The sequence below is a fragment of the Marmota marmota genome, unplaced genomic scaffold, assembly GCF_001458135.2.
Source record: "Marmota marmota marmota unplaced genomic scaffold, marMar, whole genome shotgun sequence".
Lineage (NCBI taxonomy): Eukaryota > Metazoa > Chordata > Mammalia > Rodentia > Sciuridae > Marmota > Marmota marmota.
Window position 1 is genome coordinate 8,452,553 of NW_026000229.1, and position 18,069 is coordinate 8,470,621.

An 18,069-nucleotide genomic window follows, 5' to 3' on the forward strand; every position below is an offset into this window, starting at 1 on the left:
AAACACCAGAAGTTAGAGAAGCAATAAGGAAATAAGTGAAAGAGGGAAGCACTTTCTATCTCATATTACATCTTATGCTGGCCCTTTACACAAGAATGAGGAAGAGAAAGTTTGTGTTTTCTTTCCCTACTCTTCTCCACACAGGTGCCTCCTCCCAAGACATATGGCAGGTAGATGGTGGAAGACAGTGTCTGTTGGACCACATCACTTATTCAATAAGTAGCAGGTATGTTGCTGCGTGTATTCCTGCTCCCCTTAGCATCATTAGGCCAGTGAATGGCACTACCATTTGGCAGCCACTCAAGCCAGGGACCAATGGGGTCATCCCATTGGATGCTGCATCACTTCAATAATAATTCATCATTAAGTTTTCCTGAGAGAAAACTTTTTAAAAAATATAGGATTGGGAATATAGCACAGTTATAGAGCACTTGTCTTGCATGCATAAGACCCCCCCTGGGTTCAATCCCCCAGCCCAGCAAAAAAAAAAAAAAAAATTTAATGATGAGTATCAACTTTGTGAAGGCATGAGCCTGGAGTGCAAAGATGATAAAGGCAGAATTCTGGCCCCTCAGCCTGTCACATCAGCTCCCACTGTTGCTGTTCTTTGTTCTTGCTTTGATTATTGTTCATCTCCCAGGGCACCATCTTGTACTTGGCCTTCCCACCTTGGTCTCTTCAACCCCAATCAACTTTTCTTAGTATTTTCAACATGGAATTTTTAAAGCATGATTATTAGCATCAGAAGCAGAGGTGATAGCAATGATACCCCTCATAAGTACAATCAAAATAGTGTCATATCTGTTATATTGCTAAGAAAGGAGATCCAAGCTTTGGAGAAAGTCAGATCACCTAGGGAAATCATAACAATATACTACAATTATATAGTATTGAATGCTGGTGCACATTAACATAACATGGATTTACCTGCCAATAAATGTTACCAGAAATAAGACAAGGTTTATCACCTAGAAAATACAGTGATTACTGAGATGTTTTTACTTAAATCTGATTTGCTTTCAGTAAGTGAAATGTCAAAAGAGATGGGAATAGCTAAAGTAATCAGTCAATTAAAAGTAAGCATAAGAAAAAAGATGTTTGATATTTAAGGTAACAATAACACAACATCATATTAGGCAAGTAACATATGGTTAAAACAAAAAGTTCCATCTGGTTGTTCCAATCCTGAAATACCTCACTAACCCTAAAAGCTTTGAAAGAAATATATCTTTGAAGCTTGGAAGTCTTTTTTTTTTTTTTTGGATACAGGGGATTGAACCTACTGTAAAATCTGCCACAGCAGGAATTTGTTACAAAATTCAATGGCTAAGTTAATCATTAAATGTTAATTGAATTCAATGACGTAGAAAATAAGCAGTTAACTCCGTATGTGACATAAATAATTCTGATATTCTCAAGTATTTTTAGAATAATGTGTAGAAAATTATTTTTATTTTTTAAAATATGTTTTTAGTTGTTAATGGACCTTTATTTAATTATTTTTTTATTTATATGCAGTGCTGAGAATTGAACCCAGAGCCTCACACATGCCAGGCAACTGCTTTATCCCTGAGCCACATCCCCAGCCCGCGAAAATTATTTTTATATAGCTTTGAACATATTTGGTGGTTCTGATATTGGTTACTCATTCAATAGTCATAAAATAAAGAAGTTCCCTGAAATATTTTTAGATTACTAATCTGAAAATACTTAAAATTAATAAATAAAAACAACTGTAATTCTAGTGGAAATAATCCAAGAAAAAGAAAGCAATGAGAAGGAAGAAAAGGAAGTCAGAGGAGTAAACAATTTCATGGAAAAAAACAGAATTTTTAAACTGAAGGAGCATGCCATTCCTGAATAATTTAATATAAAATGCTCAATACCGAGACAACTTGGTTAATTAATAAATTTCAAGAACGAAAACTATCTTTAGGCATCAATACAGAAAAACCAAATCAGTTTGGCCTCAACCCTCAGTTCATGAACATTAGATGGCAGACAGCAGTGTCTACAAAGTTTTGAAGAAAAGATTGTGACCCAGAACTATCATACCCAGAAAAGATGCCATTCAAGTATAGAGTACACAGAGACATTCTCAACACCAAGAGACTCAAGGAACTCAGAACACAGAAGACCTTCCTGAAGAAAATTGCTTCTTGTTGACAGCATTCATCCAAGAAGAGCTCAACTGGAATACAGAATTCAGGGGCTGGGGATGTAGCCCATTTATTGAGTACCTGCCTAGAATGAGTGAGGCCCTGGGTTTGATTTCCAATACTGAAAAATAAATTAAAAAAAAAATATATATATATATATATATATATATATATACAAAATTTGGGAAAAACAAGGTTAAGGTGAAAGAACCAGTGCCAAATGTCTACTACTACTGTCTAATATGGAAGCTTTTCATTAAAAATGAACTATGAAGGCTCCAACTACTTAATGTCTTAGTATTTTTTTTTTTTTAAATCTTAGAGAGATCTTTTAGGAAGATTTGTTTTGAGGTGCTGGGGATTGAACCCCAGGGACTCACACATGCTAGGCGCTCTACCACTGAGCCACACCCCCACCCCTAGAAAGATATTTAAGAAAATATGTCTTTGAAGCTTGGTAAGTCTATTTTTGGGGGGAGGGGTTACTGGGGATTGAACCCAGGGGCACATAACCACTGAACCACATCTCCAACCCTTTTTATTTTTTATTTTGAGACAGGGTCTCACTAAGTTACCTAGGACCTCACTAAGTTGCTGAGGCTGGCTTTGAACTTGTGATCTTCCTGCCTCAGCCTCCAGAGCCACTAGGATTAGAGGAGTAAATCTAATTTTACATTAGTTCTTTTTCTTCTGTTAAATTAAAAAAAAAATTAAGCTTCACATTGCTTAAGTAGCAAGCTCACTCTTAATAATATAAGCCTATGGGAAAATGCAGTCTTGAGCTCTAAATGAATGAGGAGCAAAATTCTTTCTTCAATTCAGTCCTTATTGCTTGTTGCCAGAGCCTAAAGGCAGAGGCCAGCTTGAGCAAAACAGGGGCACACAGTCTGCAGTCAGGATCCTGCAGCCTGTTCTCAGCAAGCTCTTCTGTCAGGTAGCTCCTTTGGACAATGGAAATAGTTCTCTTCCTCTACAATTTTACAGGAGGGTGCTGGAATTAAGATAGCACACGGCAAACATCTCAAAAGGCAGGATCTTGCTCTATTGATTGAATAAGGAAGGTGGAATCCAACCGGAACAGCCAATTACCTGGCTCCATTGGAAAGGGGCTGCCCAGATCCCCAGGAGTCAAGGTGCTCCACTTAATGCTGGCTTCAAATCTGTCCCCTGTATGTAGTTCCATTGTAATCTACATACCTAGAGTACTTTTTCTTCTTGGCTTTCCTTTGCAGTAGACATTTTTCTAAGACATATTAAAGGCACATTCTATATTCTATCATTCTGGACCTCCCTTCAGGGAGCCACACACTCCTTATTCTTGGTCCAAGAACTTTGGGGGAGCATACGACTTGGGCACAAGCCAACCTGAGTATCCCCCAGCAGCCTGAGCAGTCTTTTAAGGAGAGAACCTGACCCAATCACAGAGACGCTGAAACTTGGAATTCAGGGAGAGATTCTCATTGTCTTCCCCTGGATTTGAGATTGAGGGTGTATAACAGAAAGGCAAGTCACAAGAAATTCAGAGAAATCCATCCTGAGACATGATCAGAATATCCAACTGGGTTAGGTCAGAGACCAGCTCATCTTTATTCACTTGTATGTCATCCATCCATTCATGTTTTTGCTTAAGCCACTACCTTAAACATTTCTCACTAATTTATACCAGTTATCATCAAAGCTCACAGAACCTACAAACCTCTTCAAGGTACAGCTCAATGCTGACTCTTTTACCAAGGCTTCCTTAATCCTCCACCTAATTAAATGCAAGTTCTTCCTTCTTAAAATTGCCACAGCCTTATCTGGACTAGTGGGTCCTTGCCATGGAGCACAGCACTGTGCATGTACCACACAAAGCTCTCTGTAGAATCAGACTCCAAAGACACCAATTCTCATATGCCCGGCAACAGCATCCCAATGCCAGGCATGGATAGCTGCCTCATAAATAACTGCTTAATGGCTGGCTAGGCAGATGGATGCATGTGATTCCAGTTAGCCTAATTTTATCATTTAAGAATCAACTGCTAGCCAGGCACTGTGGCACCGCCTGTAATCCCAGTGGCTCGGGAGGCTGAGGCATGGGGATCATAAATTCAAAGCCAGCCTCAGCAACACAGCGAGGTGCTAAGCAACTCAGTGAGACCCTGTCTCTAAATAAAATACAAAATAGGGCTAGGGATGTGGCTCAGTGGTTGAGTGCCCCTGAGTTCAATTCTTGGTACCTACCCCCCACCCTACGCCCCACCCCCCAAAAAAGAATCAACTGCTAATTTCTTTTCTTTTTTTAAAAATATCTTTATTCATTTATTTTTATGTGATACTGAGGATCGAACCCAGTGCCTCACATGTGCTAGGCAAGCACTCTGCCACTGAGCCACAACCCCAGCCCTCAACTGCTAATTTCAATCTTGTGTTCAACAATCTTCTAAAATCTCCAAGGCCTCTATACCTAAGCAGCAGAGCCTACTCCCACAGTTGGAAAAGGAGAGATCAGCCTCCATGAGAAGTAAGACAGTACACTAATCCTAATCCTGACCTTGGTTTGTGTTTAATTCATTGCTTTCTTTCTCCAAAATATCCAAAGGGATTGGTGGTGGTGGTGGTGGTGGTGGTGGTGGTGGGGAGTCCCTTTTATCCACATATTATTCTACCAAATGGAACTTTTGGTTCCTCCAGGAAAAGGAAAACAGTTGCTCTGGCTCTGAAACCAAGTCCCCCAAGTAATTTCACAGAAAACCTTGGAAAAGAGTCATTTATTGTTCTTCTGTCTTGCTGCCCAACTTCTGCCAGAAGCCCTTCTTCTACCATGTGGTACTTCTCATGGGCCAAGAAGCAATCCTAATATCACCATCCCCAATAAGATGAAATTTACTGAGAATTGCATGTGGGGCATCAGGCAGGGCTGGGACTGAAAATGACAGCAAGATGCCCAGGATGCAAACTTTGGCGATGCTCATTTTAGCTTCAAGAGGGCAAGCAGGCGAGGGCCTCCTTAAAGCCTGCACCTTCAACAGTGGGCTGGCCTCCATCAGTCTTACCCCATTTATATCTCTCTTTTCTTTTTTTCTCTGACATCCTGGGGATTGAACTCGGGGGCTACTAAGCTACATCCCCAGCCCTTTTCATCTTTCTCTGTCTCTCTCTCTTTTTTTCCCCTTACATTTGCCCTTTTCATTTTGGGACAGGGTCTCCTTAAGTTGCCCAGACTGGCCTTGAACTTGAAATCCTCCTGCCTCAGTCTCCCAAGACACTGGAATTACAGGCACACATCAACAAGCCTAGCTGCCAGCATTTGTCTCTTCCAACTCCTCTTCAGCCAGCAGCCCAGGCTTTCCCTGCCTTGTCACCAATTTTGCCACTGCACGTCATTAACCTCTGCCCTGAACCCTCCCTGTTGCCAATCACCATAAATCCTGGTCTTGGGAACTTTCTCCCTCTTATGATCTGGTACAGTTTTAAACTCAATTAACAGATCTTTTGTTTTCTCCACTGAAATACAATTCAAGCCCTTGGCTTCGATGCCCCTGGATTAATTCCCCCACCTCAATTGACCAAGTTTTAGGTTCTAATAATCAGACATAGAGGGACCTAGGCCCTACCTGCAGTCCTCGGCACAGACCACTATTGGGTGAAAGCCCCCTCACTCCCAGCCAGTACTTCCCAGGGCTCTTCAGGGTCCTGCAGGCCCTGGCAATGTGAGACCCTGACCTTCCCTCCACCCTTCCATCTCTGCCATATTACAGGCCTCACTCCTACCTTAAGCATGGCCTCAGCCTCCTAATGAGGCTCCTTTTTTCCTGTCCAGACTCTTCAGCTTCAGTTTCTGAATATATTCAACATATGGTAGTAAATCTCATCAAAGTCTTCGTGGAATGGGGTGAAATATGTATGCAATCAAATAAATAAATACTGGTCTCTCTGCTCCTAAAGTTGCCCCCTCGAGTCAAAGTAGCTGAGTGCAGGGAGAAGATCTAACCATGTACTTCCTCCTCAACCCCCTCAGTGGGAGCATGCAGTAATCTACCAGATACCCACTGGTAAGACAAGAACATGTGCATGAGAAAGGGGTAAGCTGAGCACATCCAATGTTCTGGAAATTGCAGGTTAGAGTCCTAACTCCTTCCAAGCCCCATCCGATCCCAGCTCACCCTTTCTGTCCCTGTCCTCACGTAAACCCCATTATCACAGTTTCAGATGCATTCTGACCAGTGCCCCTGCTTTGCGCACACAGCCCCTCCTCTCTGTGGCCTATCTTTCCTTACACAGCCTGCTTAGTGTGATACCATCCTGGAAGCAGCCTCCCCCTGCCAATCCAGGCTGGGCACGTGTCTTTCTGCGATCACTGGCTGTTGTGCCCACTTACCTTTTTCCTCTGTGTTCTAATAGTCACCTGAGCACACGTGGATGTCAGTGTGTGCTGAACAGGGGTTACTGCCACATAATCCCTCTATGAAAACACAGGCACAACAGAGAGCAAGTGACACAGGCTTCCTCTTACCACTCTGTGGTCTTGATTATTCATTGATGATTTGGTTCTTCTACCACATGGTAACCTCACAGAGGGCTGGGGTCCACTCTAGCTATTCAGATTTATATCCCAGCGCGAAGCAGAGAACATGCTACAAGATAGGTGTGACACGAACATGTGCTAAGAGAATAGACTCCACAAGCATGTTGATCAATGCCAGTAGCCAGATGGTGTCCATATACCTGCCACCAGTCCTGGGTTTAAAGCCACCTCTTGGGCTGCTCCCCAATATGAGCTCCAAGTCAGCTCAGTAGCAAATGATGGGGTGGTTTATTACTGACTTGAGATCAGAAGGTAGTTGGGGTTATTCATGGAACTGAGAATTTGCAAAGAAATCATGAGTTTTCCCTATAACTACTGGTAAATAGTAAACAGTGAGCTGTGAGTGTAAATAACATGGTCAGGTTTTTTTATAACCATCCTCCATGGTCAAGGGACAAGAATCCTGCCCTCTTGCTGGCTGGACCAGCCTTGTCTGGTGTAGTGAGTCAAAACATGCCACTTTAGCACAGGATGATTTTGAACTGCAGGCAAATGAGAATCAACAGACACAGAAAGCAGCCTTCTCAGAGCTTCCTTTTTGAACAAAGCAGAAACTTCTGAGACATGAGGACTGCTGTAAATCTCCTCTCTTAGGGAAGGTTTATGGTCATGAAGAAGACAGAAAGTTGGCACCAAGATGGGCCACACACACAGCCCATACTCCTTTAGTTTCCCCATATATTTACCTTCCTGAAGTCTGCTACCTTGGAAACCTTTTCTTTTGTTTCTTTTTGTTGGTACCAGGGATTGAACCCAGGGGTGCTTAACCACTGAACCACATCCCCAGCCCTTTTTTATATTTTATTTAGAGAAGGATCTTGCTGAGTTGCTTTAAGACCTTGCTAAATTGCTAAGGCTGGCTTTGAACCTGTGATCCTCCTGCCTCAACCTCTGAAGCTGCCACGATTAAAGGCATGTACCACCGAGCCCAGCCCTTTTCTTTCATCTTATCACTTCTTTACAACTTCGTTTTTCATTTGTTAAGATGCTATATAAGCCGAAATTCTAACCAACTCTTATTCCTGGAGACTCCCATGTATAAGAACAATGTACAAGCTAATAAACTTGGCTTTTTCTTGATTATCTGTCTTTTGGTGATCTAATTTAGAGGGCCCTAGCAGGAGAACCTAAAATGGGTAGAGGAAAGACTTTTCCTCCCTTAAACTGGGGACAAATACACCTCCTACTCCTCTAGTGAAGGTAGATTACTTACAAGCTGAGTCCATCTGGGGTTCTGGGGGCAGACCTGTCCTCACTGCAGGGGCAGGGACAGTAAACTGTGCCTTACGCAACTGCTGCCAGCTCACATCGGCTGCCAATACTGAACAATCTTTAGTACATGGTCATGACCCAGAACCACAGGACCTATGTGGAAACCAGCAGTCAAAATGGAAGACCTGATTGAGCAAGTCTCTCCACCCCCAATGAAAAACGGAGGAGACAGGAAACAAAACTTCTAAACATGCCAACTTTTTTTTTTTTTTTTTCAGAGATGTAAGAACATATTACATTGAGACAATAAGAAAAGGCTGTTAGGGAAAAGCATACTGAGAACATTAAGCTCTTCTGGCAATTAAAAAAAAAAAAAGCATGAGTACTAGGGAATCAAAACAACTCAATCCAGGTAATAAAACATTGAAAGAAGTGTATAGGAGTTGATGGATTAGAAAATCAGTTCAAGGAGCCCTCTAAGAATCTGTGAGGAAAAAGGCAAAGTGACAGAATTTATAGGAAAAAAAAAAAAAAGGAAGATAATATACAGGATGTATTTGGCGTTCCAACATCCATATAGCAATAGTAGTAAAAATAAAAATAAGTAGGGAATCAATATATAAAACTGTAGAAGACAAATTTACTGAGCTGAAGACTTGAGTGTTCAGATCAACAATGGTTATGGAGGATTCCTGGAAAAAGAGAAAGATCTATACTCAATACAACTTATCAAGGATTTCCAAGAGAAAAAAATTATATAAGGATCCTTAGTAAATGAAAAACAGATTACTCACAGAGGAAAAATAATTAGAATTACTCATCTGAAACACTAGAGGCTGGAAATTTATGAAAGAATTGTGATTGCAACCTCAGAATTTGACAGCAAGCTAAAAGTTCCTTTATGTGTGACAGCAAAATAAGGACATGCAAATTAAGACACTGAAGGTCTCAAAAATAAAAATAAAATAACTAAATTACTTGTTGTTGAGGTATTCCAGCCAAAAGGAAATTCAATCACATTAAATATTTCAAGAAAGGGAAAGACAAAAAAAGAAAGAAGGAAAGACAACCTACAGAAAAAAATTTTTGTGAGCAATGAAACCAATTAATGTCTAAGGTTATGAACAATTGTAATGTGATTATGAAGCTTAGTAATTGTTAAAATGGATGTTTAGAATAGAAAAGGCAATAATCTGGAACTACAAGTTCACATTATTTCAACCAAGTATGAAAGTGGGAAGGGAAAGATGGAAAAAGAAAAGTATGCAAAAGGTTTTATTTTGGCTGGAACAAAAATCATATTTTATTCTTCATAGCGACAGACAAAATAGGTTCTAATGTGTGTACCTATACATGTATATGTACAAATATATGCGAGTGTATATATAGAAACTACTTGTAAGCCAAGTGTAGTTGCACATGCCTGCAATCCCAGCAACTCGGGAGGCTCAGGCAGGAAGATGGCAAGTTCAAGACCAGCCTCAGCAATTTAGCTAGACCCTGTCTTAAAATTAAAATAAATAAATAGGGCTGGGGATGTAGCTCAGTGGTAAAGCACTCTTGGATTCAATCCCAGTATCACATACATAAAAAAACTTACATATATATATCTCATGTACACACATTCAGTCAGCCCTCTGTGTCCACAGGTTTTATATCTGTGGATTCAACCAACCACAGATAAAAGTATTCTTAAAAATTGCATCTGTACTGAACATATATATATACAGACTTTTTTTTTCTTATTATTCCCTAAATAATACAGCATAACAACTATTTAAATAGCACTCACACTGTACTAGGTATTATAAGTGACCTAGAGGTGATTTAGAGTACATGCAGGAAGTGTGTTTGAGGTGGGGAGCGGTCCTGTGACCAACTTCCCTTGAACTACCGAGAACCTATTATCATATTCAAAAAAATGAAAGCTTACAAATTCAATAAAAAATTAGTATAAAATGTATAAGAAAACCTGACAAATCACACATATTTTATACAAAATTGATTAACTTTATAGCTAGACACAGATGTGCATGCTTGTAATTCCAGCTACATGGTGGGCCGAGGCAGGAGGATTGTTAGTAGGCCAGCCTGGGCAACTAAAAGAGACCCTCTCTCGAGATAAAAATTTAAGAAGGTCTGGGGATGTGGTTCATTGGTAGAGTATTTGCCTAACAAATGCAAGGTCTTAGGTTCCATTCCCAGTACCACACACACACAAAATGTATTACATTTATGGATATAGAAAATAGCCTAAACAAATATTATTAAATGGAAACTAGCTGTGAATTAAAATAATAGCCATCATGACCAAGTAGGGTTTTTCCTTCTGGTAATTAAACAATGGGCAACATAAAGAAACACATATTAAATTAATTTTCATAGTAAAAAGTGAAAGGATACCCTTACAGAGTCCTAAAGGACATCTATTCCTGTGGTAAAAATGAAACAATATCGGGGCTTAGAACCTGTCTCAGTGACAGAACATTTGCCTAGGGAGTGCCAGGCCCTGGGTTTGATCCCCAGCCTGCAGAACAACAGTAACAAAAACAAAAGAATAGTAACAACAAAATTCTTGGTAAACCAAGTACAAAAAAATAAATTTCTTAATGTGATTTTAAGAAATTACCTAAGGAAGTCAACAATAAACATCATACTTAACAAGAAAATATTAGAAACTTTCTCTTTAAAGATAGGAACAAGATCAAGTTGCCTTTTCTAATCACTATTATGCAATATTGTTCTGGTGGTTCTGGACAATGAAACAAAGCTATAAAAAGTGGCAACATGTACAAGTATCCAGAAAATGAAAAGCCCTACGATTTTCAGATTTGTGAACCTAGAAAATCCAAACAAATCAACTGAAAAACTTAACAGAGATAATAAGAGAACTTGATAGATGGCTTAATATGATATTAATTTACATAAATTAAGATTAGTGAGGACTAATCATAATCAGTTATAAATTATAATGTAAAAAGATCTCATTATTGAGTATTACAAATTATAAATTCAAGACCTATGTTAATAAAACTATAAAATCCAAAAGAAATAATCAGGGATTAGGCCAATTATCCCCAGATTTAATGCAATTTCAATCAAAATCCCAATGAACATGTAAGTTTTGAAACTGTATAAACTGTAAAAGGAAAATAAGTTTCGAAGAATGGGAAAAAGCAAAAAGAAAAAAAGAACAGAGACAGTCAGATCATTGGCATAGGACAGAGATTTACAAACACACTCATGACTACATAAGCATTTAGTATAAGATTTAAAAGGGGGCTGGGGTTGTGGCTCAGCAGTAGAGGGCTCGCCTAGTGTGTTGCAAGGCCCTGGGTTCAATCCTCAGCACCACATAAAAATGAATAAATAAAACAAAGGCATTGTGTCCAACTACAACTAAAAAAAAAAAAAAAGATTTAAAAGGGCATTTCAGGGGATGGGGTTGTGGCTCAGTGGTAGAGCACTTGCCCAGCATGCGTGAGGCACTGGGTTCGATCCCCAGCACCACATTAAAAAAAAAAAAAAAAAAATTAAATAAAATAAAAAATAAAATAAATAAAGGGCATTTCAGATCAGGGCACAGTGAGTATCTGATAAATGCAGTGGAGAGAACTGTTTTTCCATTTGGAGCTAGGCTACTACAGGCCTGTAATCCCAGTGGCTCAGGAGACTGAGGCAGGAGGATCGCAAGTTCAGTTGGTCTCAGTAACTCAGCAAGACCCTAAGCAACTTAGCAAGACCCTGTCTCAAAATAAAATATAAAAAGGACTGGGGTTAGGCATGCCTGGGTTCAATCCCTGATTTAAAAAAAAATCCATTTGGAGAGAAAAACAAAGCAATAATTCTTATACCATGCACAGAAACAAATTCCATATAAATTAAATTATAAAAACAAAGCCATGAAATTATTATTTATTTATTTTTTGTGTGGGGGGTGTTGGGGCACTGAGGTACACCCCCCAGCACCTAAAATATGAAATTATTGAAATAGAATATAGGAGAACATTTTTAACATTGGTATGGGTCTTTCCAGGGATGCATAAAAGCCACTATATCATGAAGAAAGAAATGGACAGATTCGACTACATAATACTAAAGACCTATGTGAAACACTATGCCACGTGCTAAGTGAAATGACAAAGGTCAATGCTGAGAAAACATATTTGCATTATAATAACTTCTTACACAAATAAAGGGAATAATTCCTCCAAGGACAGGCAAAGGATCTAAATAAACAACTCACAAGGTTGTTTACTTAAGAACTAAAGGGAGGTACCTGAGGAAACTCACAGAAAAACCCAGTAGCTAAAACAGCCACTGGACCTTAACAATCAGCAAAGAAATGCAAATTATTACTATAGGCTGTTGAGGAAAGAGGAACAGGGAGGGCTCTGCCATAAATTCAGCTTGTAAGGCAGTTTATCAGGAAAGTACAGTCGTTTTCAATATGTCAGAATGAACAAGGAATAACTTCCCTTTCCACATGGATCTCCAAGAACTATAAAGTAGTATAGGAAGAGCCTTATATATCAATCTATTTGAATAGTCAAAAGTTCAGTTTTGTATGCTACCTTATTGGCTAAATGGGAGGGAAACAAGACCTTATAAGACTATCCTATCTATACATATGTTCACAAAGAAACTGCAAAGAAACATTCAAAACTAGTAACAAGGACTACTTACAATCAGAGGGAGGCAGAAGAGGTGGAAATTAGGCAGATAGGAATAGAATGGAGACTGTGTAAATTATTTGTGAACCATATAAATGTATTACCTATTTAAAAATGAAATGAACATCTGCTGTTTAATGATAATAATTATAAGTGGATTTGGGGGATTTTGTTTGGTTTTCTTTTCATATATACATTCCCAGAGAGCACCGCCTAGCCTTACGATTTAGACTTTTCAGATAGAAACAAATACTTGTGTCTGATCCTAGAATTGCGCCTTACTGAGATTCCCTGTTGGCACTTAGGAAAAAGTCCACTGTAAGATTTTCTAAAGGGCAGTTTGGTAATATATATCAAAACGTAAAATGTTCACGCTTCTTCGCCCAGCAGTGGCACTTCTAAAATTTACACTATTCATCCACGTGGGGACTTATAGCACAAACTGAGGTCATTGCCACAGAGGCTGCGGGTCCTTGGACCACATTTTAAGCTGGGAAGACCTAAAAGCTCCTTGTCTGCCTCTGTGTGACTTTTTTCATCTTTGCTCTCCCCAGCCCCTACCCGTGGGGCCATCCACCCAGGGCTGTACACTTACCTAGTCAGCGCAGGGGTGCGGTGGTTGGGGTTGGAGCAGAAGATGTTATTGGACTTGCGTGTGCCATCCAGGAACTCACGAGCTGACTGGCTGCGGAGCTCGGCCAGGGGACGCGCCTCATGCTTGAGGAACCACTGGTGCGCCTCAAAGCATTTGGAGCAGAGGAGCTGCTCACACTCGAAGCACCAGAAGTCAGCCGGTTCTCTGCAGCGGGTGCAAGCCGCCTGCGCATCCAGGATCTGCCGGTACACGGACAGGCGCCGCTGTAAGCTCTCGAAGAATACGTTATCCAAAGGCGGGGAGTCATCGTCGCCCTGGGGTCGGGGCGCCTGGCAGATGGGGCACTGCAGGCCCGGAGCCTCCAGGCATCCTGAGCACAGCGTATGCAAGCAAGGCAGCAGCTTGGGGCACTTGGCTGGTGCCTGGCATCCCTGGCAGTGCAGGAACTGGAACTCCTCTTCCATGGATTGCTGGAGAACCAAAGAAAGGGAGGTGAGGCCAGAAGTCCCAGGAGTCCCCACCCATTGGCCACCAGCCAATTCAATTGGAAGTCAAGAGTGAGAGCTCACATTCCATTCCAGGCAGTCATTTAATGATGCAAAATCCTGGCCTATCAGGCCCCCAATTCCCCCACTTACTCATGCCTTCTTAATCTCACCATACAATCTACTTTCCCATCAGACAGAGTATTAGGCCCAGGGATATAAAAATGCATAGGATACATCCTTGCCTTCAATGAACTCAGTTGAGACCGTGAATATACTAAACACCAATCTCATTAACACAGTTTGTGAGGAGGCTCAAAAAGTTAATCTTAGAACTATCATATGACCCAGCAATTCCACTCCTAGATATATACTTGAAAAAGACCTAAAAACAAAGATTCAAACAGATATTTGTACACTAATGTACATAGCAGCATTAGTCACAATATCCAAGAGGAAACAACCCAAGTGTTCATCAACAGATGAATGAATAAACTAAATGTGGTCTACACATACAATAATGGAATATTAGTCAGCCTTAAAAAGGAATGAAATTCTGATACCTGAACCTTGAAGGCATTATGCTAAGTGAAATAAGCCAGACACAAAAGGAGAAATACTGAGATTCCACTTACATAAAATATCCAGAATAGTCGAGTTCATAGAGACAAAAAGTAAATTAGAAGTTATCAGCGAACAAAGGAGCTATTGCTTAAATGGTACAGGTTTATAGGGTGATGAAAAAGTTCTGGAAATAGATGGTGGTGATGGTTACACAACATTATTAATGAACTTAATGTCACAGAATTATACAGTTAGAAATGGTTAATATGGTAACTTTTATGGTATGTGTATTTCACCACACACACACACACACACACACACACACAAGTCCCACAAAAGTGCTCTCAATACAGTACTTGGCACATGAGAAGTACTCATAAATTTTAACCAGTATTGTTAAGTAATGTTATTCTTAGTTTTAAAATGTTAGTAATAAAAGTTACAGCAATATGATGTTATTTGTGCTCTCATGAAGGGGAGCAAAAGGGCCCGGAAAAACATAGAACAAGGTGCCAAGTAGTTCCTTTGAGGGTGAAGGTGAGGGTCCCCAGGAGAAGGCTAAGGCAAAACTTGCAGGAGAAGGACTTAACAAACCCGCTTGTGGGTCAGAGGTGGCCAGGAAGGGTGTTCTGAGAGAAGGACTGGGAGACTTCCTTAAGAAGAAACCACAGGAGCTGGAGCTAGGCCTTGGCCACGGTAACCTCTCCCTTCTGGGTTACAGTTCTTCACTTCTGATCTGGAAACTTGGGTGTTGTGGTTTTGCCGAGCCTGGGGCATGCCTCTAGCTCCAGGTCAGTGCAATAGGGCTACTACCTGCATTCTCCCTAACCTGAGGTCCATCATCTGGGAAAAGGCAAGGCTCCAGGGTAAGTGGAAAGGCCAGTCAGCTGCCACTGACCAAACTGTTCAGTGGAGAACCACAGTCCAAATCGGTCCCCCCAGCTCATCTTGGTTCCCCTTCCTACTCTATCAGGCCCTTTGGCTACCCCAGCCAAGAGGGTCAGGATCCTGATGTCTGGCCTTCGCTCTTAGTGTCACTCTTTAAGATACCTGGCCTCGATCTTCATTACTCTTCGCAACTCTCCCACCACAGCAAACCAACAAAGCCTAAAACCCTTCATCCCCAAACCCATTAATACCTCTGCTGGGCTGTGGCTGGGCTGGTGGCCTCCGGAGGGGGACTCCGGGGGAGGCATGGTGGGCGTATGAGGCAGGACAGGGTCCTGCTGGAGGCCAGGAGATCCAGCGGCTGCAGGTTCCTGCTGCATACAGCCCAGCGCAGTTTCGATTCTCCGTTTGGATCCTCCGTTTGGATCTTGGAGGGCGGGAGAAGAAACCCAACTCGTGGCGTCAGTCAGAAGGCGGTCTCCTGAACTGTCTCCAAAGGGGAGGTACCGGCGGAGGGCCCGCCTCCGGAGAGGAAGTGAGACAGGGCTGGGGCGGGCCTAGGCGCCGAGAGGCGGGCTGTGGATTTTGAAGACTGGAGCGGAGCTGGGAGGCCAGCAGGGGAGGCGTGGCTGAGCTCTGATAGAGAAAGCGAGGCTGAGCATTCCGCCAGAGAGGCTTTGAGTCATTCATACATCTCACCTTTGACCTAGCTTTGTGCCCACCCTAGCTGGTACCTGGAGTCCTGGGATCCCGAGATGAACCACACACGGCCCTTGCTTCAAAGAACCCCAGATCTAGTAGAAGAACCAGCCCCCAAAAGGAGACTGTCGCGTAGTATGGGGACTGGCTGGAAAGGAGATTATGCATTTGGGATTTGAGCAAGCAGCGGGAATTCAACAGGGATGAAGGGACTGGGCGGGGCGGGGCGGGGCTGCAGAGGGGTGGGGAACACTAAACAACAGCTGGGCAAAAGGTATGGAGGTTTGAAACAGGAGAGCCTGTTGGCGAGGTAGTTTGGGCCACTTTCAGATTTAAGAGGGAACTCATGAGGAGTGTACTAAAGAGACTGGACCAGTTTTGTAAGTGATAGGAAGTTTGTGAAGGGTTTGGAACCCAGGAATCTCACTATCAGCAGTGTGTGTTGGGACAGTCTCTCTGACAACCTAGTTGGACCATCCTAGGAGAGGGGTGTTATGCTCGAATTCGGGACCCCCAAAAGACCACCAGAGACCCAAGATCGATGTAAGCAGCAAAGAGGTGTTTATTGCGAGCTAGCTTGGTCCTCAGCGTGCACACAGCAACTGGTGTCGCTGAGAGGCCTCCGTGCCCAGGGTTTGCAGCAGTTTTATACATTCTTTTGGAGAAGGCAGGGACCCCCACATACACTCATAGCATCTCTTAGCAAATCATCACACACCGCGGGAAATCAAACAACAACTCTAAAACATGATTAGCACATTCACTGGCCGGGAACAAGTTGGAGGGTGATTGGTTAGTACTTAGGAGGGGTNGAATGTGCCTAGGAGTGCTCTGTGCATCTTTCCAAGGACAAAGGTCATGTCCCTTCCTTGGACAGGCTTTGCTCTGAGGTAGAGGCTGGTTTTTCAGAGGCTATGGGATCAGGATGATGTCTTGTTTGGCAGTTGGGGAGACTTGTGCATCTGAGATGGTGGGAGAAAGGAAGAAAGTGTGTATGGAGCAGGTATGAAGAGGTTAAGGAGACAGTAGGTTAACTCTTGGCTGATGAAAAGCAGGCCAGATCCTAGCCAGTAAAGGTAGAAGGGTGCAACTCCAGGCAGCTTCACTGAGCCAATGTCTGGCTTCAAACTTCAAACCATCCCAACCACTGCACTGGCCCCTGCATGCACATCCTGTGCTCAGTTCCAACATGGAATAGACTAGAAGAGATTGTGTCGAGGCATTGCTCTTGTAAATAGTAGAATCTGAAGTGTATGTGTAGGGTCCAGAGCTGGAGGGAGATCCAACATCCAGGAACCGTGAGAGCCTTCAGGAGAATGCCATATCCTCCACACCTGGTCAGTGTCCCCTAGGCCTTTAGAATCAGGCCACCAAACTAGGAAAAGCCAAATATCGTGGGTAGCTATATGCAGAAGGGATTTGGTAGTGAGCTGTGGAGAGTGATGAGAAGCCCAAGGAGACAGAACTGGGAAAACTTTATTAGTTTCATTGTAGTTTTGGAAGGTAACCTGCTCCCAGCCTGCCCCAACATCCTGTTGGAAGTTAACACTTTTCAGAATAAATTTGCTATTTACATTTGGGTTAACTACAGACATGGAGAGGCAAGTTCCTTTGGTGCCTGGATCAAGGGTTGTGCTGTGATGCTCTGGTGACTCTGATCCGTTAGCTTTAGTCCATCCTTTCCTTCTACTCTGCACCCTGAGTCTGCACATGAAATTGTTCTTTTGGTGCCAAAGTTCAGCCCTTCCCGCTCCACTCTGTCCATAGTGACCTGGCTACACCATCATTCAACAATATGTACTGAGATCTGTTCTGGGACAGGCCCTGCTTGCTGAGCTGTGGGGACAGAGAGCAATTATTTTGTGATGTATGTTCTAGAGAAACCCTAAGTCTATTAAGACCTCGCTCCCTGCGTGAGTTTGGACAGAGAGTGTTGAGAAGGCTGAAAACAGCATTTCCTTTGTTCTGGAGATTTGGCTCCTGAATGTCCTCTTATGAAACCCAACTTCCCTCCTCCATTTCTAAGTTCAGGTAAGATCTGGGAGGAGGTGGCAATGACCCCGCGGGCTGCCAAGAAATCAGGCCACGCCCCGACGCCTGCGGCCGCAGTTCGGACCTCCCAGCGCAGGGGGTCGCCATGCTACAGCGGGCGCGGATCCGGGTCGGCCTCCTGCTCCTGTGCCCAGCCGCCGCCCGTGGCTACGCCGGGGAAGCCGGAAGCGGCGGC

At 42.4% G+C, this 18,069-nt stretch overlaps 2 protein-coding genes across 8 annotated transcripts in view; one reads left to right on the forward strand and one right to left on the reverse strand.

Annotated features, from left to right (window-relative positions):
- Pml (PML nuclear body scaffold) overlaps positions 1-15,652 on the reverse strand; it is a 40,679-nt gene extending 25,027 nt beyond the window's left edge. For 3 of the 7 annotated variants that reach the window (XM_015480444.2, XM_048793173.1, XM_048793174.1), the window contains exons 1-2: positions 15,395-15,650; positions 13,207-13,676 (exon numbers count right to left, since the gene is read on the reverse strand). In XM_015480444.2, the coding sequence (XP_015335930.1) occupies positions 13,207-13,676; positions 15,395-15,523 (599 nt within the window). In that variant the 5' untranslated portion in view covers positions 15,524-15,650. Of the gene's footprint in view, positions 1-13,206; positions 13,677-15,394 lie in introns of all 7 variants that reach the window. The other 4 variants (XM_015480441.2, XM_015480440.2, XM_015480443.2 and 1 more) reach the window with 2 other exon arrangements.
- Positions 15,653-17,999: 2,347 nt separating this feature from the next.
- The window catches only part of Stoml1 (stomatin like 1), a 9,455-nt gene continuing 9,385 nt past the window's right edge, over positions 18,000-18,069 (forward strand). The window contains exon 1 of the mRNA XM_015480445.2: positions 18,000-18,062. The gene's annotated coding sequence lies outside the window, so the exon portion shown is untranslated. The remainder of the gene's footprint in view (positions 18,063-18,069) is intronic.